The sequence below is a fragment of the Drosophila grimshawi genome, unplaced genomic scaffold (genome assembly GCF_018153295.1).
Source record: "Drosophila grimshawi isolate 15287-2541.00 unplaced genomic scaffold, ASM1815329v1 contig_1377, whole genome shotgun sequence".
NCBI classification, from domain to species: domain Eukaryota; kingdom Metazoa; phylum Arthropoda; class Insecta; order Diptera; family Drosophilidae; genus Drosophila; species Drosophila grimshawi.
The window spans coordinates 6739612-6763112 of NW_025062900.1; the positions used below are offsets into that span (position 1 = coordinate 6739612).

At 37.4% G+C, this 23501-nt stretch overlaps 1 protein-coding gene across 1 annotated transcript in view; it reads left to right on the forward strand.

The window, feature by feature from the left end:
- The first annotated feature begins 20683 nt into the window (after positions 1-20683).
- Positions 20684-23501, forward strand: part of LOC6562867 (roundabout homolog 2) — a 54300-nt gene continuing 51482 nt past the window's right edge. The window contains exon 1 of the mRNA XM_032736531.2: positions 20684-20921. Within this exon, the coding sequence (XP_032592422.2) occupies positions 20810-20921 (112 nt within the window). The 5' untranslated portion in view covers positions 20684-20809. The remainder of the gene's footprint in view (positions 20922-23501) is intronic.

The window sequence follows — 23501 nt, forward strand, 5'->3', positions numbered from 1 at the left end:
ATCGGTGCGGGATCAGCGGCATATTTACAGCTGGGATTACAAGCCGGCTGCTCAGCAGCCCAGCACGAGATGAATTCAAATTTGGAATGGGAGTTCAGCTCACAGATGGGATGAGTTCAGTTGAGAGTCTCGCGCCGGGTGGTTCGTAGTTTTACTCATTGTTTTTTATGCCTGCTCATCGAGGGGTTAGAACTTTTTTTTTTTTGATTAGCCTTCTGCGCAACGGAAATGGGCTGGCAGCAGTCCCGTTTTGTAGTTGCTTCGCTCTTTTTTTTTATGTGCTGCTCCCATAAATTATAGCTAAACTTGCTACGGCCTTTTGTTGTAGCCATGTAATTTGGTTTGGCACGGCGGCTGCTAAGGTGCAAGGGGGTGTGGGGCGAGACTCGTAATCAAAAAATAACAAACTGCGCAGGATAATTGCCGCGAGAGTTGTGTAAATTGTGTTTGGCTAAACAATGGACAAATGCGACAGTTTTTCTCTATGCAACATTGGTCACAGGTAGTCGAAAAACGATCGCAGTTCTGCACTTTTTTGGGGGTGAAAATGTAGATTGATGATTGATCAAATATTTGTTATGTGTGCAAAATCAGAATAAACAGAAAAACAGATTTTTACTTAAAATATTAGTAATGCAATATGTTTATTATTATTATCTCTTGTTGCTATTATTCGATATATTGTGGCTCTCATAGTTCTTAATCAATCATGTGCCAGAATACAATGATTGTTTCTGATCTAAGGATCCTCATTGAGGTCCCTAGTTGAGAGAGTCTAAGTCTACTTACTGTCGGGTAATTTTCCAGAATAAGTTCAGGGATCTGTCTTCTTCTAGACAAAGAGCAGTATCTAAGAGCAGTATCTTTGTGTATAGATTACTTTGGTAGTCTAAACTCCCATAAATATTTCGCTAATGTAAATTGGTTTATCTTGTACGTGTTATGTTAACATACTTTAAAATATCAATTAAGAACTGCATCAAAAGCACCTCACATCGTATATCTCACATATGTTTAGCTTACTCAGTGCTTTTCATATTTTGTTTTCATTAACGATGTCAATTTGAGGCATAAATTTGGAGCTTGGCTCATAAATTTGGGAGCACAAACAGCTGCAGCATTGGTGCATGCCACTTTGCCCCCCTTTCTGGAAACTGCATATGGTGTTGCAGTGCGTGCCTGCAGATGAAATGACAACTGCTTAGGGTTGTCAACTGGGGAAAGGGACTACGAGGGGGTTGGGAGGATGGGCGTTACAGATATGAATAATGTAAATATGGCAAAGAGCAGAACTATAAAATTAGCACGAAGTGCGCCCTAAACTAATTGCATTAATATGTCAACATGCCAAGCTGTCTGCGAGTGTGTGTGTGTGTGAATGACTGAGAGTGTGTTTGTATGTGTGTGTGTGTGTTGAGTGCACGGCGCACTACTTAAGATTACACAACAGCCAGCAGCAATTTCGAAAAGTACTTAAAGTTTATTTATTTTGCGTCTGCTCGACACGCAAACATAAAAACCAAAAAAATACAAAAAAAAAGAAAAATATTGATGAAACTATGAGAGAAAGACGCAGAGAGGAGGGGGAGGTGGCGGTGGCGGTGCAGCTGAAGAAGCCGCAAATTAATTCAGTTGCCACCCACTTGGCAGCGTTTGTCGAGTAAAAAAATATTTTCTTTTACATTTCAAATTTGTATTTGTCTATGGTTAAATGGCTTCGAGTGCTCCAATCCACCCACCCCATCCCCCCTTATCCGACGCAACCCCTTTCCCATCGTCTGTCTCCCCGTAAAAGTGTTCGTGCTTTCTGTTTTTCTTAGGACTGCATTAGGTTTTTATGATTTATGCGACTGCGATCGTCCCAAAATCAACACATTAGCAAAGAGCACGAGGCCTTTGAAGTGCGAGCTAAATAGAAAAATTATGTGATAATTTGGCAAAATTATAAAACAACAATTAAAAGTGCATTTGAGTGTCAATTGCAAATCGTCTTTCTATCTTTAAATGTATGTAAGTATACCCTGTAGCTATTTTGAAGTGGTAGAAGAGGTCTCTGCCCTCTGCTGTTATTTGTTATATATATTTATTTCTGAAGTGAACTTTTTCACAATTGCCCAAATTTTTGAAACTTATTTATCTGTTATTTATCCGGAATAATTCATAACAATTGAATAAAGCCAGGGTATTTCTTAGCCTATTACTCTTGTCTTAAAATTCGAACTTATTTTTTATGTTCTGCTTCCGTTTTGAGTGACACATAAAATAACTTGAGCATGAAAAATGAAATTTATGTGATTTTTTGAAAGGGTTAATGCACTATTCGAATCGTTACGCTGCATTTATCGTTGCACAATCGATCATTTTGTATGTTTTTTGAGTGCTTTTTAGAGCAACCACTGGATATAAAACAAATAGAATATTTCTTTAAGAAAATTGATAGTACATAAAATTAAGCGTGAGTAAATGAATTTAATTAAATAAAGAAAAATGTGCTGCAAGTATTAAATTGTTTTAAATACGATTCAAGCTCGATTCGATATCGGACATGCAACTTAAGTATTATATCAAGCACTTTACTTTATTTTTGTTTGTCCAACTAAATTTGTATCTTCATAAATCTGGAAAGTTTACAGAATTGTTCGTCGGCGTATCGAAATGAAAATAAACGATCTTTCGCAGCCGCCCACAATAAAAATAATAATAAGGAAACTGGGCGCTGGCTACACAAATACAAACAAAAACAAAAACAAATTGTGCCCCATTGAAGTAAGAACAAATTGTATGCATATAGTACACAGATGTATATAATTTCTATATATTCTGGCAACATATCAAGTCGAAATTTCGCTAATTAAACTTAATATTGACAAATGATGGCATTGGACAATGTCAAGAGGCTGCCATCCCCATGCTGATGAAGCTGGTTTGAGCTTTGGGTTTCCGTTACGTTATGCGATGCCCCCCCAAAAGTGTTGACAGATCTGTGGATGCCGCATGTGTCGATGTTGCCGCCTCCGCTGATGGCGACGCCACTGCTGCTGCCACAGAGACTGCTGTAAATGATGCATGTTTAATTGCCGGCGCATTAATTAAATTTTGGTTGAGCGTGGTCTTTCTTTCAGTGTGTGTGTGTGTCTGTGTGTGTGTGTATGTGTTTTGTTCTCATTTGCATAAGCACCACAGTGGAACCCACACAGGCATTGTTGTTTTTACTCTTGTCGTTTTTACAGATATGCTCAATAACTCTGTCAATGCTGTGGCCATCAATTGACTTGACATCAACTTGCAGTTTTTCTGTAGAATCTATTTCGTGACAGTGTCAAAAAAGTGTGAAAAACAAAACGTCTTTTAGCTAAATAAAGTGTGTGTTTGAAATGCTGTGTTATTGAAAGCGAACAGATGATTTTTAAAAAGTTCTAAACGCATTTCAAATTATGTAAATGGACTTTTTGATAGAAGTACAAAAATGACTCGAGAAAATTAGCTAAAATGATGCTTATAATGCTTACTGTGTTTTGCTGATTGCATCCCTAAAAATAAAATTAATTAAATATATTTTATAATACTATATGCTTAGATTAAAATATATAAAATATTGTTCTGTTTATTATATCAAGAAAATGTTAACTCTCAATTAAGAATACAAATTAACACATGCAAGCAATAATCAATAGAATATTTGTATTTATGCATTGGAAAAATCCATTTAATTTTTGAGTAGTTTTTAAAATAGAATTAGTACATGACTTCGATGTTTCCAACTCAATGTTTCCAGCCTTTAGTCTAGAAATTCCAATACATATCAATTAGGCAGTATCAAAAACGTGATTGCCGTTGCCAACTTGACCAAATATGGAATGGGTTTCGTTCTGCTTTTTTTGAGTTGTGGTGCGAAATTGCGAAATGCAGTTTACTTGTTGGACACGAAAGGCTTTGTGGCCACAGCGAAAGCAAATCAGACAGCAACAGCTAAAGCCCGAAATGAATTGGTAATTTATTATGCGGCGTCATGGCGTGGGCTAATTAATGGCCGACGGATCGAATCTGGGCAATGTCAGCGCTTATCGGACGCGTTCGTTCATCGACAGCATTTGCCAAATTAATGCAAATCATGCGACCAGCAGAAGATGCTTCTGGCCACAATGACAATGATGATGATGATGACACAGATGATGATGACACAGATGATGATGATGATGATGTTGTTGATGATGATGTTGTTGATGATGTGGCATGGCGTATCAATGCTCGCCTAATGAGTCAAGTGGCCAAAGGATTTTGTGGGTGCGTTTGTCTGGACGTCGCAACGTGGGTCAGTGGCTAATCCAGGCCAGGCCAGATAAATTGTATAAATTGTATGCTGAAAATGAATCATGGGCCAAACACGCAGACACAGACGCAACAACAACAACAACAACAACAAGAAAAACATTGTTAGTGTCGTCTTAGGCTCAAGACAAGGCGATAAGACGAACACACAATCGTGTTTCGAGAGGGATGAGTTCCCATTTGAAGCTGTGTTTGCGTATATATAACAATTATTCATGCAATCATTCATTCATTCAATCATTTACTCATTTACTCAGTTACTCATTCGCTGCGAGGAGTGGCACGTTCAAGGTGTTGGCTATTGTTGCGGCTTCTGATGCGCATTATTTGTTTAATTAATCATGTGGCAATCGCACCGATTGCGGCTTCAGATACAAATGTATCTATGAGTGTGTGTAGCGGCCTTTGACTTCACTTCAAAAGTGCACGAGTTGTCTTTGAATGCGTTTTGATTGCCATAGTTTGCCAGTTTGAGTTGCGAGTCAAATTGCAATCTGCAACTGCAAGTGCAGCTGCGTTTGGCATTGTATCTGCAACCATCTTTGATTGAATGTGTAGCTGCGTCTTATTGTGACTCATAGGCATGCTTAGATATCCAAATATCTGTTGAAGTAATAACATTATTATATGTATCTATCTATCTATGTATCTATGATTCTAAATATTCAATTGCTCATATGTATCTGCAGATATTAATATATTAACTTTCTTTTCTATCTCTGTAATTGTAAACTGCATCGGTAATTTAAAGTGTCTCTCAGCCGGAATTGACCTACAAGTTGTTTGTCTTCCACTTTTCAGATACTTTGTGTGTGCACACTCACACACACACATAAATCAATATGTCGAAATAACTGTAAACTGCAAAAGGATGCTCGGATGCAATAAAAGTGTCGCTTAACCTGAGTTTTGTTACGGCCATCAATTGAGAACGCTGCAACTCAGCTGAACTGAAACTAAGTCACTGATAAGATACTCAACTAGACATCCCAGATTGACTTGCCAGATGAAAAATAAGGAAATACTTTTTACCTTTTTTTTATGCATTGTTACACAGGTAGCCCCTGCCCGAAGAGACAGCGACTCATTCATAAAACGCTTGCACAGCGCCTGCAAGAGAGTAAAGCACGTAGCTGCTGCTGCTGCTGCTGCTGCTGCTGATGTTCCTGTTTCTGACTGTGAAAGTGTGAAACGTGTCCGAGGAATGCCAATGAATTTGTGTTTTATTATTTTTTTGTTCGCCCCGACACTTGACGTTGCCAAACATGAGGAAATCTGCAAGAGACATAGAGACATGGAGGCATGGGGGCATGAAGGAGGCGGAGTTACTGTCGCCGGAGTTGAGTTACGCGCATGCCGCGGCCATAAATAAATGCGAAATGCATTAAACGGACGAGGCAACAACAGCAGCAACAACAACAAGGCAACAACAGCAGCAACAACAGCAGCAGCAGCAGCCGCAGCATTTACTGTTGTACTGTTGCCCAACTCACGTCGACGTAATTAATTAAAGCATTAAGTGCTAATTTTACGACAACTCGATTTGTGCGTCAGTCCCCAAAACTCGAAACCCCAACCCAACTTGGGCCCAGGCCCTTAGCCCCACCCCGCCCTTCGATTGTGCCTGTTGCTGCCACACAAAATGCAATTTGCATGCTGCCATCAGGCATTGGAATTTGGCAGACACGTATAGGAAGCGAAATGTCTCGGCGGCTGTCAGCGACGACAGGCGACAGTCAGAGAGCCCAAAACTGAAACAAGTTGCCTGCCCAACAGTCCGCCCCGACTCTCCCACTCCCCTATAGCCCATATATATACATACATACATACATACGTTGCCCGATCTGCGATACAAGAGCCAATAGCGAACAGCAAACAGCAAACAGCAACAACATTTGTTCAACTTTTCAACTGTCGCCAAGATTTCCATCTGACTTGCTGTTTGTCTTCAGCCCTGCCTCAGCCCCGCCCCGCACCGTCTGCTGCATCCTCTCGTTCCTCTTGCGGCATCCTCGTCGAAGTTAGCACTTCATATTTTCAGCGGCCTTTTGTTTGCTTTGATGTTATTTTTGGTAATACAACTCGAAGCGAGAGTGGCGGAAAGAGGAGGAATGCTCGTTTGTTGTTGCTGTCACACTCACTGACTGAGAAGGTACCCGGCAATTAATCATATGCATTGCTTTCTTCGCCAGTCCAGACACTTGCCGCCCTCTGCACAATCGCACAATTGATGCCAAATCGAGGGGGCATGTGAAATGTGCAATGGGAAATGTCAAATGACAACTACTTCAGAATGTACAAAACTAACAAAAATAAAGTGTAAGTTGAGAAAGTGAAACACAATGTGGATTTTGAGTAATGCCAATGAATTATTCTTAACGATTATTTTAATAAAATGTAATTATATAATTTGTTCTTAATTACGAATATGTAATTCCATTACTCCATGAATACCTCTACATCTACAATCCAATTTCCTGGGGTCCGAGCATGAAGTCATTTTCTTAATCTTGTAATGAGGTTAAATCTTATTCAAGCATTACCACTGCTAAATATAAATATAAATATAAATATAAATAATTGGGGGAGTATATATATATATATGTACAAATTGTAATTATAATATTACAAATTTCTAAAACAAGAACAAAAACTATATCAATTCTTTATTTAACTAATAACTAAGAAAACATAATTAAAATCTAAATGGAATGTATAAAAATATATCTATATTTCTGTTTTATCTATATATTTTTTTAATGCCTGCAAATTTCTGCTGCTGAGCAAAAGTCATTCGATTTAATGATGCTGCAAAGAAAGAACCAAGAAATATTCTCTTCTATTTTCTACAAAATTCAAATGTCAGTTTAGCAGCCCGCACATTCTTGACTATAAAAATCTGTGCGCATTTCTAGTTGCTTTGACATTTACCTCTTCAACAACAACAACAATGACAACAACAATGACAACAACAAGACGACAAACAATAATAAAACCAGAACCTGAAGTGCTTATGTGCAACAATGGGCCATTGGGCTTAGGCCATGCGAGAGGCGAAGCGAAAAGAAATGATCAAAAATTTATCAGCTTCATTGTTAGTTTTATGCCTTATAGACGCCTATTAAAGGATTATAAATGATGGGCTATCTTTTTAAAGGGGTTCTTAGCTGGGCGATTTGTGGCTGCATTTTAAAATGCAGCTTTAATGGGAATTGCGCTTAAAGCGAGTGATTTGTCTTAACTTCTATCTAAAGTTGTTTCGGCAACGATTTCGACTTATTCTCATTTTTATTGTGCTCACCGTCGTTGTAGGTAAATATTTTATTACATGAATTTTGCTGTTGCTGTTGCACTTTGATCGATTTTTGCTACATTTGCAAGCAATGCCAGCAATTAAAATGATTTCGTTGAACAGATTTTTCGCTTGCTCAGGTAAAGAACCATTAAAATGCTGTAACACAATAGTTGTGAAAATGTCTATAATTACACAAAATGGCCAGGGTATGGATACACAGGTCTAGGACGAGGGACGAGGGGAGGTTATTGCTTCTTGCATTCACTGCATATCCGATTTGCCGATTGTGCAGATTGTGCAGGACACGAGTGTTGGTAAATAATTGGTTATGGGTCTGCCAATCCCACAGACTGTGATGGTAGCAATATGGACTGAGGTGGGGCGGGGGGACTTAAATCAAATATATAGAAAATGCCACTCGACTTTTCCCAGCGATTTGCCGGTACGAGTCGGTTTCAGTCTGTCTGTCAGTTGATTTTCCGTTTGATTCTCCGTTTTTATGCACGCATTTCGAATTTGACGTCTGTCGGATACAGATACATTTTCCATCATTTTATGCTTGTGTATCTGGGTGTCTTTTATTTAATTATTGTTGTAAATTCGTTCAGCACTATCATAAATTTCATAGCGACACACACACACATAACAAATTCTTTGATGGGTGTCGCATATTTATGAAGTGACCAGAAAAATATCATTTATCACAACTCTGGGAAAGGGATTTTGAAGCTATAAAAAGCTTAAGTAAATTATAGAAACAATTAAAGAAAATAATGTTCAATTTGTTTGCTATTTTAATATGGGAAAAAGTTAAGTATGTCTTCAGACAAATTATTAATATTTTAAATCATTCAGATTTGTAGACAATTTGTTGAAGGAACAGAAAGATTTATGGAATAATGGACACACATATTCACAGTCAATAAGCATTTATTGCATTTTTTATGAATATTTCAAAAATAAACAACTTTTAAATTAGTTAACATTTGCACTGCAAAACTTTGTCAACTTTATGTTGCTCTCATTTCTTCAAAACCCACATAAAAGATCACTTCCTTATTGAAAAAGATTGAACCTATATTAACTTACAAAATGCTTGAGGGCAACTTAAAATCTCGAAAATGTTCTTAAGTGATCAAGAATCTTGTATTCCTTGGGGACAACCGCAGAGTGGATTAAGTAAAACGAACTCAAATCTTCGCTGTGCAACAATAACAACAACAACAACAACAAGCAGCAGTAGCAGCAATAACAAGTGAGGCAAAGTAGCTGCTATTAAAGAGCCTCCACTTAAGCTGCTGTGTTTGTGCAACACCCCCAACAACAACAATAACAACAACAATGGAATGTTAATGTGCCAGCCAAAAGCTACAAACGTCGCCGAGTCATTAAGCGAGTGGTGGGGCAGGCATTGGGGGAGGAGTGGTGGCTGGGGCCACACTCGTGTCGCTCTGTCACAGAGGTAGGCGGCAGCGTATGAGGGGCAGAAGGTGAGCATCAATTTTGAAACAGTTTTTTTTCACAGAAACATTTTTTCGCCGCCAAATCGATGGTGCACGCCCCCGCGCATTAGCTGACGGGGAATGGGTGTTTGGGAGCAAGAGATTTTCAGCTGTGGCCACACAATTATCTGCAGCATCCGTCAACATACTCAAGCAGATCCTCTGTTCGAAAGAGATAGAGATAGGGGTAGAGGCAAAGAGATAGAGAGAGAGAGAGAGAAATAGAGAGAGAGGGAGAGCGAGAAGTGGAAGAGTGTTAAGTAATGAGTTAATCTGCGCAGCCTTCGCATGATTAAGTGCTTCAAGCAGCGTTGATTTGTTTTCTGTGCAAGGAGCGCACGGGGGGCAGAAGAGCTGGCAAGTGGAAGTGGCAACGAGCTGGTATGTTGATGTGTCCCGTAAATAGAAACATTTCGCATAGTCCCAACTTGGTATTCCTTGACTGATGAATTATGATTGCTGCGGCCTCAAAATGGAGGCACATTAGTGTTGTCTTCATCTCACATACCCTTTACTCAGCGAAGATATGTATATATTCAGTCGACGATGTGTGTGATTTATGTACGTACATATATTTGAATATGAATATTATGAAATTTCACTAATAATTATATGTTAAAGACTCTTTATATATATTTTAATAAAAATTTTAGTGACTTGCTGTTTGTATTTGAATGTTATGATAAATGATCTATGACTTGAATGCAAGAAATTATCATAAATTAAAAGAAATTATAATAATCGAAAACATTTATAATTAAGTTTAATATATTTGAGCAAAGTCTTTAAGGAATATAACAAATTAATTAGTTATTTTTATTCATAGTATATAAAAACAATTGAAATCTCAAATACAGGGTATCTGTTCGTTTCGCATAAGTAGAGCTTGTTTTCACAAGGATTTATCGCTCAAATTAAGTTACTGTGGAAGAGATTAAAGTTAAAGAACTGGAATTCATAGAGCTGCAACACGAACTTGTCTAGATTGCAGTTGTTGTTTGGCTACCAGTGTTTTTGCTGAGACTATGTGGTTTTGTGGTGCGAAGTGGTGCGAGTCAAAGTGGTCTACATCAAAAGCCGCTTTTGACGTCGCAACATTTGGCTTATCAATATGATAAATTACGATACAGATATCGTATAGCTCGGCACAACTACTCCGACGACGCCTATCTAAGTAGGTGAAAGTGAAAACGGTAGCCACTGGCTCTGATTGACATAATTGGGCTTAACACAAAAGCCCACAAGACACCAAATACAGAGAGAGAGAGAGAGAGAGAGAGAGAGAGAGGAACACACACTCACATAGAGATAGTTTATGATCGCTCAGACAATGATCAATTACAATAAGCAATCTGAATCATAAATATTGTCAGTTTGACATTATAAACAGCAGCTGGAAAAAAAGCACAGCAACTCAAAATGCGATGCTTTTTTTATTTTATTATTTTTTTTTGCGTTGTTCCGACTCCAACCCCAATTATAAACTGTGATTATGATGAAGCACACAAAACACAACAAAACATAACAAAGAGAGAGAGAGAGAGAGAGAAAGACAGAGAGAAAGGGAGAGAAAAGAAGAAGAAATCAAGTCGCTGTATAACGCATACTTGGTACTTGTTTGTATTATTTTTTATTTTTTTTTTGAGGAAGGTGAACACACAACAAGCCATAAATTATAATTATCGACGAGATTAACTCTTTGCCGTAGCACTTAACGCCGATGACACATACGCCGAGAGTTGTGTGTCCAGAAACCCCCGAAACTCATCCCTAGTCCCCCCCGTCGCCCTGTCCCGACCACTCCACTCTGCCACAACTGAACTACGAAGTGAAGAGTCGCCGCTTGTGGCTTGTTGGTGAAAGAAAGCAAGCCGCAGATAAGCAGCAAAGAAGACACTAAATCGAAGGCGATAGCAGCAACCACCATGACAAAATGAACACCGTCAGGAGAATAATTAAGATAGTAACTGATTAACTCAGGAATACCCTGGGATTTCAAGAAAACATCGTGATGCATGAATATCATAAGAATTTTCATGACCTATCAATTAATATTGAATAGATTTGGGCTTCTGAAGTTACATATATAATTAAATAAAACTTAAAATATCTGTGCTGAAACTTTATGACCAGAAAATATAGAAAACCATCTTATATAATTTTTTTTATCTTGAATGAAAAAATTTTTGGAAAATTATCAAAATTCATTAAACAATTCTTACATTTCTCATCCACCCAGCGAATTTATTCCACTAGTTTATTGTGCAACATTTCACGTTTTATTTGTGCTTGTACCTTTTATAAGTTAAGCCCTGAACAATTTGTAATACCCTGTAATAAATATAATTCCTGATAATTTCAGTCGATATAAAAACATGACACATGCTTGCTGGAAAATTAAAAAAAATAAATAAATTCAATAACGCATTCAAAAGGTTGCAGGGCCTGGAATAAAAAAAAAAAGCTGCCAGATAAATTCCATGTTTTTGTTGTTATTGTTATTATGTGCTTGTTGTTCTTGTTTTATATTATTATTTTTTATTTTGTCGTTTATTTTTTTGGCGATAACTTAAGGGAAGACAATGTGGCAAGACGGCGACACAACGTTGTCGGCGTTTTCATTGATATCTCTCGCAGTGGCAAACAAACGCAAGAAGCTCAAGAATTTATGACCCCCTGTGGCTTTATCGACGCCTCTGTCAGGGCAACCCTCGTACTCCGATTAACAAAGCGAATGAAAGATGCAACAACAACAACAACAACAAGACTGTCACAGAGGACGTTTGGAGTGTTTGCTTGGATAATGCATAAGGGTCTTGTTACCATTTCCATGCCCAAACCCAATCGATTGTTGCCTAGAGCAGAGTACTCACTGCATCCACTTCATTCAGCACACACGTTTCATTCATTGCTGTGATTTGAGACGCCTGCGGTCCGATCTCTTTCGTAATTTTCAATTTTTTATTGTCATCACGGGTCGCCCGAGCTCTTGACCCCGTGCAAGGCGAGCAGATAGCAGATCCTATCGAAAACCCCAACCAGCCAAGTCTTATCAGTCTGCCACAGGCAGATGCTTGATTTGTGATTTGTGTGCTGGATTGGTGTGTGTTGGGACATTGCGATTTATGATCGCAGAGAGCTTAATGCTTAATTATTGCAAATTGCATGCCGGAGTCGCGTAGCCTGCTCAATAAAAATTAACACGAATTTTATTTGTTGGCCAGCGAATTCTGCTTAATATTTTAATTAGTGCAACGGTCGTAAAACTCTCTCGTGTAGCGTAAAAATAAAAACCGAAAGATGTGGCAACTTAACGACCTGCCAGTAGCAGGTCCCAGGCACCAAGTATCGAGCGAGGTACGCGTAGGGCCCTCGGTGGGCCCTCGGTGGGCAACGGCAAATAAAATGTTTAAATGCGCGTAAAAAATCGTCTTAAGAAACGCACATTAAATTTAAACATTAAACAATCGTGTGGGCTTAGAGCTTAAGCATTTCTCTCTCACTCTCTCGCTCTCTGTGCTCTGAGAACTGCTCCCAAACTGATTTTCTACAGTTTTCATTCTATTGCTACAATGACATGAGCTGAAAGTGGTACATAAGCAAGTGATCTTAATCTTCATTAGATAAATCTGTAGTAAAAAGCTTAAAAGCTTTTAAAATCAAGTTTTCACGATTTGACTGAATTTAATTAAGTTTCTACTTGTTATATTTGAATGTAAATGTTAACAGCTTTCTGTGAGCTTGAATAAATCATCAGCAAATTTGCCTTTAAGCTGCTTTCAGTAGTAAATCGAACAACAAATCAAATAAATATAAAGGCTGTAAAAGCATCAAACTAGAGTAGATATCATTCAACTTAAAGCTCATATAAATAACTAAAAATCAGATCTTTTCAATACTTGAAACTCGTGTCATTGCAACTTAAACTTTATCCTTGACACTCTTTGGCCCCACAAAACTGGGGTTTACGCTTGGAGGGACTCAAGTCTGTTAGAGGCATGAATCGCTTCTTGGAAGTGTCTAACAATATTAACAGTCGCACCGAGTCAGACAGTCTGTCTGTCTAACTGTCTAACTGTCTGGCAGACTGGTAGCCTCACCCCCGAGCTAATCATTATCATCATTATGAAACATCATCGCTTCCTGTCTGTCGATGGCAAGTTCGATCGGGATTGAGATCGGGATCGGGATTGGGAACGGAATCGACGTTTTTCAAGTCCCATAATGCTCATTGCCCGTTGCCCGTTGCCGGTCTGCGTTTTAAATTTATAAATTCTCAAATTATCAGTTTATGGGTGCTTTTAGTTTTATGAACCGATCACGTACAGGCCATCAACCGATGCCGATGTGGATGTGGATCTTTTGCTGCGTGCGAATCTTTTTACCAGTTCATAATTTTTTCTCTTTCTTTACTTCTCCTCGCTATTCGCCTTTTTGTGTTCTTTTTAGCTCGTTTTTTGTTTATTTGTTTGTTTCGCTTCGCTTCGCTCGCTTCATTTTCAGCGCATTTTTTTTTATCGACTGCACAACTAATTAAAAAACGCTTCACTCTCGCATTCGTATTCAGAAAACATTTCCAAAGCCAGACTCAGACTCAGACTCAGACAGAGAACCATATCCCATTCCCCATTCCCTATTCCTCAATTGGGCTGCGATCGAGATCCAGATCGTGTTTAGGCCGTGCCGCGTTAAGGTCTCGATGTGTGTAGCTGCGTGGCGCTTTTAGTTTCAAATTTAACAAATTATTTAATGATAGATGGTTGTTAAATTGTTGGCTACGCTTATACAACCCCGGCATCATTAGGGTATTAAGTGATTATAGGACTTGCCGGATCATTCTCATTGCTCACTCCAAATGCATTTAATTCAATGGAATTAGGCGTTAGCCGATTGATCCCCCTGTGTGTGGCATATCGGTAGCCAGCTTTAGCTTCCATTTAGTTGCCCAACTAATTTCAATGTTTTTAAAGCCATTTTCTTCTATTTAAGTTCATTATAAAATTATTGTTTAATATAATAATTGGCTATACTCCTTAATAGAATCCCTTCCATAAATCTTAACAATAAAAATTTAAGCACACATAGATTGGAAATTAATTTTTTATGCCAAGCATGAAAATAAACGATAATCCATTAACAATCAGCAAATAAAACTAATGAAATTAAAAGTCAATTAAACTGCAAACGTGTGCAAACAAAACTGCAGTTTAAATATTCATAAATTAAACACAGAAGATCATCATTTCAATGGCAAACAAAAAGCAGGCATTATTTTATGCACGTATTACAAATATTGTGTAATTAAACATTAATATTTACATTGTGCCACTGTTGTTATGTATATGTTTTTGTAAGCGCTCGACAGGGCTCGACTAGAAGATGCCCTGTATATGTCACTAAGATATCTTGTTCTACAACATCTAAATTTCTAATCTGATTGAAATGATCTATTTAGAATAATTGTATTCAAATTTTAACTTGCATTTGGTTTCTAATTAAAATTGTGTGATATTTATTAATTTTGTATAGTTTTTATTATTTGTTATCATAATTATAGGTCATCTCAATAATGATGTAAACAAGTCTCATATTTTAGGCGCCTAATTTACATTGCCAGTAACAAATTGAATACTGTTGGTAACTATTTATCAATATTTGTGTTTTATGGCATTTAATTAATATATTTTTCGGTAGTCAACGACCACCAAGGGCGCATCTGATATCGCATCGCATTTAATTTTCATTCATTCAATTTATTCAATGCGTGTGTGTGGGTGTGTGTGCGTGTGTGTGAGTGTGTGTTGTGCTTAAACACAGCTCAAAATGTTTCGAAATCAAGATAATCATAGAGTGGATTCATTAAAACGAAATATGAGCAACAATACAGCAGCAACATTAACAACAACAAAAAACAAAAGGCCGCCAGTTTTATGGAGCTGCTTGCAGCACAGCTGCTGGCGGACCACACGCCTACCCCTCCCCCACCCACCGTCCTTTCCACACATACTCAACCCCCTCCCTCATTAATGCCGGTTGTGGCAAATAGTTTTGTAGATTTCTATCGAAACTCTGTGGCGCTGTTGTTTTGGTAGCACCAAATACACAGCAGGCGGCATAACTGCAGCCCATATCCATATATGTATCTAGATATGTGTATTTTGTATATGTTTGCTGTATAATTAATTACATATTTCAATTGTGTGACATTCGGATTACGAAATTTTAATTTTCTCATTTTTTTCCTTCTGTTATTTGTTGAAACATTTTTTATGCTTGTTGCTTGTTGCTTGTCTGTTTATTTCTTGCTGGACAAATACTGCGCAGCGGGTTGAATTATGCCTCGTATTGGATTTCTATGCACACAAGTCAATTTCTATAAATGTACTTTTTATAATTGTATAAAGCCCTTCATTGTTTATTGAATTTTGAGTTATTCCACGCATATCATAAGAATAGATGTGAATAAATAGATAAGTACGTCATTCAGCATACGCTGATTCAGCTAAATTAACAAACCGAAAAATGCCAAAAATGTTTTCGTTTTCGTCTTGAAATTTTACGAGCACGACGAAAAGAATTTTTTCTGGTTTTTCCTGAATTTTGGGGTTTTTCTTAGAGCTTGTAATATTTGATTCCCAAATCAATGTCAATTCTGCTCTCTGTTTTTATCAATCTACCAATTTTTCTGTCCGCAACATTCTTAAACGTTTTACTGGATGCATCGGAGCACTCATTTTAAAATGTATCTCAAGTGTACAGATTTAAAATTTACAAAAATAAACACAATTATTTACAATGATAAATAATTTAAAACAATTGAGAGACATACGTTTTTGACAGTGCTTAAAAAGTATCTGAAAATTTATTTACACTCATGGACAATAAATTGGGTGTGAAGACGATAACTTTTGAGTTTTCAAAATAAAAGAAATGCTCAAAATACATTTTGTAAGCAACGCTGCACTGTTAAACTGCTATATGCATATGCACTGTCAGCAATTTACAAATATTTGAGACTGAGTTATGTTCTAATATTGAATTTTGTAAGTGCAGGAAGTAAGAATCGGTTGTGTCTTAGTCAATCAAAACACGATTTGTTTTTGGTTGGATATCAATGGAGTACATAATTTAAGCATAATTCATTATCAAACGCACAAACGCAAACAGACACACACAATTTTAATTATAGCCATCAGTCATGTTGGCCAAACAAGACGAAGGGCTGGCCATAGACAAAACTGGGAACGAGACGTGCTAGAATTCAAAACACTCCTGTGTACATAAATTTCACACTCAACTCATTTCCTGCTCATTATCATATCCCTCCTCATACACATTATACAAGTTAGATGAGCATGCGCTCTTCTCCACGCACAGCCAGACCAGACCAACTTCTCCAACTTGGACTCCTCATGCGTTTGGCTTTGGGATGTTCAACGTGAGACTGACAAACCCAAGCCCAAGTCCTCAAGTTCCTCCAGCACACATGGATTCGTTTGTATGTGGTTGGTCTGTCCAAAAAAAAAAAAAAACCCACTCGATTTGGGTTTGGCTTTCGGTTTTTGGTTTTGCGCCCCAAAACGAGTGGGCGGCCAGCAGCCAGCAGTCAGTTGAGTCGAGTTGTGGAGATTTGTGGCAGCGTCTTAGGTTCATGTTCGGTATCAGGTTTTGCTGCCGGTCCCCCAGGAGGGGGCATGGGAAGGCAATCAGCCTGTCACAGTCGCTAATTTCAATTATCTTGAGTGTGTGTACGAGTAATTTGTTGACTTTTGCAAGCCGCAGCCAAAATGTGCGCAAATTTAACCAAATGCTCGCAGCTTACGCCAAATGCGGAAACACTTTTCAGCCAACTCAAGGGTTATCCTCTTGAGCCAGTTTCTTTTTTTTATTTTTTATTTGTGTATCTTTTGAAGATTTATTTTCTTCTGCTGATTCTGCGAGTCCGATTAAAACATTTGAAGAGGGGCAAATTTATTTGATTTGCTTTAGTTACATTTTGCATACTCTTCTAATAAGAACAAATTGTTTATCAATGAGTTCGACAGATTGTTTAGTAAATAAACCCAGAATAAAGTGCAAAATATAATATTAATATTTGTATAACTTATAAAAATTTAACAAAATATATATTTTAATAAGAAAAAATAAAAAATCGCATCAAATCAAGCTAATCTATTTAATCTATCCCAACTCTTATTAACTTAATAATTGTCTACATTTTCTATAATTTTAAAATTTAAGGCATGGCATGACAAGCTGGCTGACTTAGTTTCTATACCCAAAGATGAAACTTAAAACGACGAACGACGAACGCCTGCTGTTGCCATTAACGCCTTTTCAGTGTTTTTGATTGGCAAATTAGCTGGCATCATAAATTAATTACGAGAAATAAAAGTCATGTTAAATTTTGATGTACTCAAACCTGCACCCATTAGCAAATACGAGCATAATATTTATTGCTAGAGCGGAAGAGTGAACTTTGTCTGGCAATCAAAATGTCATTTCATTTCGTGAGCAAAGTAAGCTAAGCAAATCCGCAATTGAGACGCAACTTACATGTCATTAACAGGGGCTTATGCCCATCCGAAAGCAGACATGACAGACAGAGAGCGAGCGAGTTGTAGAGAGGGAGATAGAAAGACAGACAAACAGTCAGTCACTCAGTCACTCAGTCAGTCAGTCAGGCAACAATGACAACTTACGGCTAACACAAACATTTAAATGGCTGATAGCGACAAGCGTTTCCTAAGCCCTGACAATATTTTGCCAAAAGACGTAAAACGTGCGATGTTGCCAAGCTTCAAGCATTGCCTTGAGTGAAGTACGGCAACAACGCAGAGAGTGAAGCTGCACTCAAATGGAATATTTAAAAGCGTATTTCAATGGCATTCATTGTGGTAGAACTTTTGCATAAATGTTGTAAAGTGCAAACTTGCTTTAGATTAATTTCGGGAGATTTGTTGTTTGAGAAGTGTTTGAAAACTTAAGATTAAATACAAAATTAATTGACAATTTTGAATTTAAGAAATTGATTTGAATATAAAATTAAACTTTAATCGAATATTAAAACTAGCAAATCGAGAGCTGTAAAACTGTGCGACGTTGTCAAACTTCAGTGTTTGCCACATCAAATTCGAGTTACTCGAGTCCCCTGTAAATTGGCCAATTATCAGCATTTGAAATATGGTTTACCTGTATGCCTACAATGTGTATGTATATAAGACATATATGCATTTAGTTTTCTACCTGCATTTTTGGGTTACATTGTGCATTGTACGCACTGTGACCTTTTCGGGCAAAGACAAAACAATGCACATTGTTGAGAGGAGCGTCGAAGTAGAAGTTCGATACGAATAACAACACCTGCCTGCCTCGACTATCACTAGCCTGGCTGCCTGCCTTTTGGCCCTGTCTTGTGAATGCACGCACAATTTTGTATAAAAAGATACACACCTTTATTTTACACTTGGTCAAACTCTGTATCTGTATCTGAGCCGCATTAATGAACAAACTTCACACTCCAGCTGAAACTACCTGTATGTGAGAGGGGGGGAGGAGTGCACTAAGAAGTTATTGATTATTTAACAAACGTTGGGAAATTAGGCAGCGATTTATAAAAAGCCTCGTTTTTGGGATATGCACTTTTTGATAAATTAATACAATATCTTGTGTCCATTCAATTGATTTTTGTTTTTTTTTTTTTATTATACTTTTTCGAAATTCATTAGCGGCTTCTAACGGACGCCGAGGCGTCGTCTGTTGCCCCGATATGGATACGATATGACCCCAAGTGGTTCTATGTGATCTTGTTGTTGTTATTGTTGTTCTCAATTTTGTCTTCCTCTTTTGGGCTTGTTGTGAAATGCGCTCGACGTTCGTCTGGCTTGTGTGGCGTTTATTGCAGTTTGGAAATGGAAATGGAAATGGATGAGCTAACAGCTGGAGAGCGAGTGCGGCACTCGTTCAGATTAGATAGCAAATGGTCAACACTCTCAAAAGAACCGGGCCTTAAAAATCGACGACCTGAGATTTGAATAGAACAGAACAGAACAGAAAAACAGTCGGAAAAAAGCAACATGTTGCCAATGAGCGAACATCAACTAGAAAATCGAACAAAAGAATGGATGAAAATACAACTTTTCTTCTTTAACTGTCAAAAGCCAAAGGTATTCACAATCAACTCCCTAATGAGTTTGGGTATCGTGAGCCAAAATAAAAAAAAAAAAACACTCAGTTGAGTAAATGCATAAAAAGTTATATGAAATTAAATCAAATAAATATAATAAAATGAAAGTGTTAACAAAATGGACTTGCCTCGTAATAAAAGATCCCAAAATTACTAATTTAGAGCTGTTAAAAGAAATGGTATTAAAATCTATAAATCTTAAAATTAGTTTTATTCATTTTCAATAGAATATTTATCATAAAATAGTCATCAAATAAAACTGTTGAGAAAATAGAGCTTATTAATTTTTGGCCGGATAAATGAATAAAAAAAACTTTATCACTTATTATATATATTTTGTTTGTTTTTCAATTGTGCATATATATTCATTTGTAAATTCCTGTTTTCATCACAGCATTCATTAAAAGATTAATTAGCTAATTATTAAAAATTACTAGAGCATGTTGATTATAAGCGAGTTTACCGTTCGTTTTTTTTTTAACGACAGCCATAAAAATAATGATAGACTCGACAAAAGCCGGGCAGTAAAAAATATAATATACTGTACGTGTTTCAGACTGAAATCATAAAATTAACATATAAATAGACTTAATATATTATTAATGCAACATTTATTTGCACAACAAGCAGAATATGTTGCAAATTAACCACATTTGCAACATAGACAAAAGTGTGTCTCAACATTTGTGAAACAAACGGCAAATGGAACAAAACAAACGTAGCTTCTGCAATTGTAAACAAAGCAACTGTAGACCGTGACAGTTAGCATCCACAGCATGCAACAAGTTTAACAGCGCCCATTTCCTTGCTGCCGAACAGTTTAACAGTGCCATTTTGAGCATGGGCACAGCGACAGCAGCAGGCCGTGTGGACCATGTGTGGACTGTGTGCGCTGCTAGCTTAACAGGGTAAACGACAAACATGTTGCTGGCCACATTCAATTTGCTGCTGGTAGTCGGTCGCATCGGTTGTGCGAGCGGTTCGTGTGCGTGTTTTTCTTGCGTTCGTCGCTCACACGTTCGGGGCTATTCGCATGTTGAACACGTCTAAAGATTCGGTCGCTCGGCCGCGACTTGGGTTTCGTGCGTAAGCAACAACAACAGCAACAACAACAGCAACGATAACGTCGCAACGTCATTGGCTGCCAGCGGATTCCGTTTTCCGGTCTAAGCGCCATGTCATAGGATTTAAATTTTCGAGTAGAAAGAGAAACGTGTGCCAAAAATTCAAGTGAAAGAAAAGTGCATTTCGAAAAAGTGAAAATCAAGAATTTGAAACGAAGAAACCAAAAAAAAAAAGAAAAAGAAAATAAAACCTGACAAAATGCATTTATGTGAAATGCGTGCCAACGAAATTAAAATTAAAAATAAATTAAAAATTGAGAATAAAAATAAAAATCAAAGCGAGTTCAGCCAGCGACGACGACAGAAAAGAAACAATCCAAATGTCGCTGCAACGTTGCAGCTAAAATTAGAGAAAACCGACATCAGCCCAAAGATGCGTCACTCACCTCCATTGTCAGTTTGTGCGTGGCTGCCACTGTTGATGCCACTGCTGCTGCCTCTACTAGCTGGATTTAATGGATTAACACAAGTTGCAGCGCTCAAGGGTAAGTCTCGTCTTCAGTTGCAATACGCAATATGCAATATGCAACATGCAACATGTACAATATGCAACATATTACATGCATACTCCTTTTGAAGGGCAACACCATTTCCGCTCTCTAATGGCCGCCACGCCTCCCCCAAATCCTTTGTGGCACATGCAGCGCACTCTCTCAATATTTATTAGCGTCATTTGTATCCCATTTTCTCGTTGTCTCGTCGCCTAATCTGGCTATTTTTGGCCAGTTGCAACAACAACAAGCCGAGCAGGGAAATTGAGGCAACGCGGTTTTATTTATGCGCCGTGTTCGCTAATGGATTTTAATGCCGCCTTTTAAACACGACATTGGACATAATTCAAAATGCATTCTGCTCTCTGCCGCTCTCTCTCTTTCTCTCTCTACCTCATCCTTAAATGTTTTGCTTTGTAGATTAGTTAACATGGCATTAAAGTTCTCAAATTAAGCCTCAAAAAATTATCTACAAGTCCCCTCATAGCTCAAATAACAAACCGATTGCAAATTGACAAAAGGAAAACCATTGCTGAAGGGTTGATCATAAGCAGTTTTCTTTATGTATATATTTATATATATATATATATATATATATGTGTATCTGCATACATATGATAATAAAGAAGATATTTATACAGTCGACATTCCCAGTTTATGCCTGTGTCATAATTTTTGATAATCAAAAGACATTTCAAAATAGACTGGTGATTTCTATACGGAACACGTTTGTTTACAAAGCTGTTTGTTTAATATTATACATATACAAAAATCATATTTGTATTTGTGTATATATTCCTAGGCAGGCAATTAAATTGTCCCACAATCAGCGCACAGAATAATCATAAAACTGATTGCGTTGCCTTAGTCTCCGTATTTCTTGGTCAATTACATCAAAAGCCAAACAAATATAGGCGCAGAATACTTAATAAAAAAAAAAGCACAAAATAAAAAAAACAAACACAGAATAACAAAATATAAAATGAAAACGGCTTTGTTGCCTTTGTGTGGTTTTTGCGGTTAGTTTTCAAAGTTTTTGGATATTTCAAAATGCTGCACACAAATCCACATATTGCCATATAGATAGATAAAGACATAGTCTGTCTGGCAATCTGGCAGTCTGGCAGTCTGACAGTCTGACAGTCGATTATTACTCGAGGCTGCCATCATTTGTTGCGGTTTGTTTAAAGGAAAATGTGCAACTTCACAAGCTTCCAGTTAATTAACTGAAACTATGCAAGACAAATACAGAAATAATCTAAAAATGATTGGCATTAAATATATACTTGATATGTAGCTTAATCAAGATGTTTGCGGCTTTTTGGCTTTCTAAAATGTCTAAATATTGCTATTAATGTGTTGATAAATATATATAGAATATATATAAAAAGTATTCTCGAACTTTAAAGAAGAAGTTGAGAATTGGAATAAAACCGCTTAGAATCATTTGTTAGGGGAAATAATTTCAATATCTGCGTGCTTAATAAACTTTCAATTGTCTTAAAGTTAAGTAAACTTTGCAAGAAATCTATAAACCATCTAAAATTCTGCTCTTGTTCAGAATTAGAAAAAATTATCTGAATTAATGCAGTAAAATAACAAGAAAATTCTTAAAGGCAATGTGCAATCAAATTGTACCTTAAATTATTGTATATTTATCTAAATTATTCGTATAAAATCAGTTTTTTTGGCAAGATTGGAATTGACAAAGAATATTCGGGCATGTAAATAGCAATGCTTAGAATAAATTATAACTAAGGGAAAACCATTTCATAAATTGGGTGATTAAAATACTTTCAATTATATTAAAACTTAGCAAACTTAATAACTTTATAACTAATGCAGTAATCGACGTTTACATATATCATTAATCTTATTATAGATATAAGTTTCAAAGTCAAACTTAAACCCAATAAATTTTAAGCTGTATCTGCTGATAAGCCCATTTAATCAGTTATGCTTGGGGCAGACACAGACATGTATAAATATATACATATATATATATCTGACTTTTAAGCTCAGAGCGTTAAATTGGTGCAACTGTGGAACATTAAGTGAGAGATAAGTTGGTCACCCTTAACCCGATCAGAGAGAGAGAGAGAGAGACAGGGAAACCCCCCTGAATGATACCGTAATACTGAAATGTGTAATCTAATGCTTATTAAACGCTTTTTAATGCAACAAGCAGTCGGGCAAAGACTGCACGCAATGCTGGGCATTATCGAATTGAGAATACCGATTCCGAGTGCCAGATATGTATGTATTACGATTGTGTGCCACGTGAAAACATTTAACACGCAACAACAACACTGGCAACGGGGCAACGGGCAACGGGGCAACCGGGCAACGGGCAACTAGAAGAGCGCTGATGAGCTGTGTGGCCATGCGGCCATGTGGCAAGTGTTGCACGCGACGCACGTTGATAATAAATTGTATAAAATTATCTCACCGAGCTACAGCTACAGCAAATCGCTACAAAAAGGGGGAAGGGGGTGTGAGTGGGGATGGAACGGGTGGTGTGTCCAATTGGGTGGTGGGTCAATCTCTGGCTGCTTGTGCCGCGCCAAGAACAAC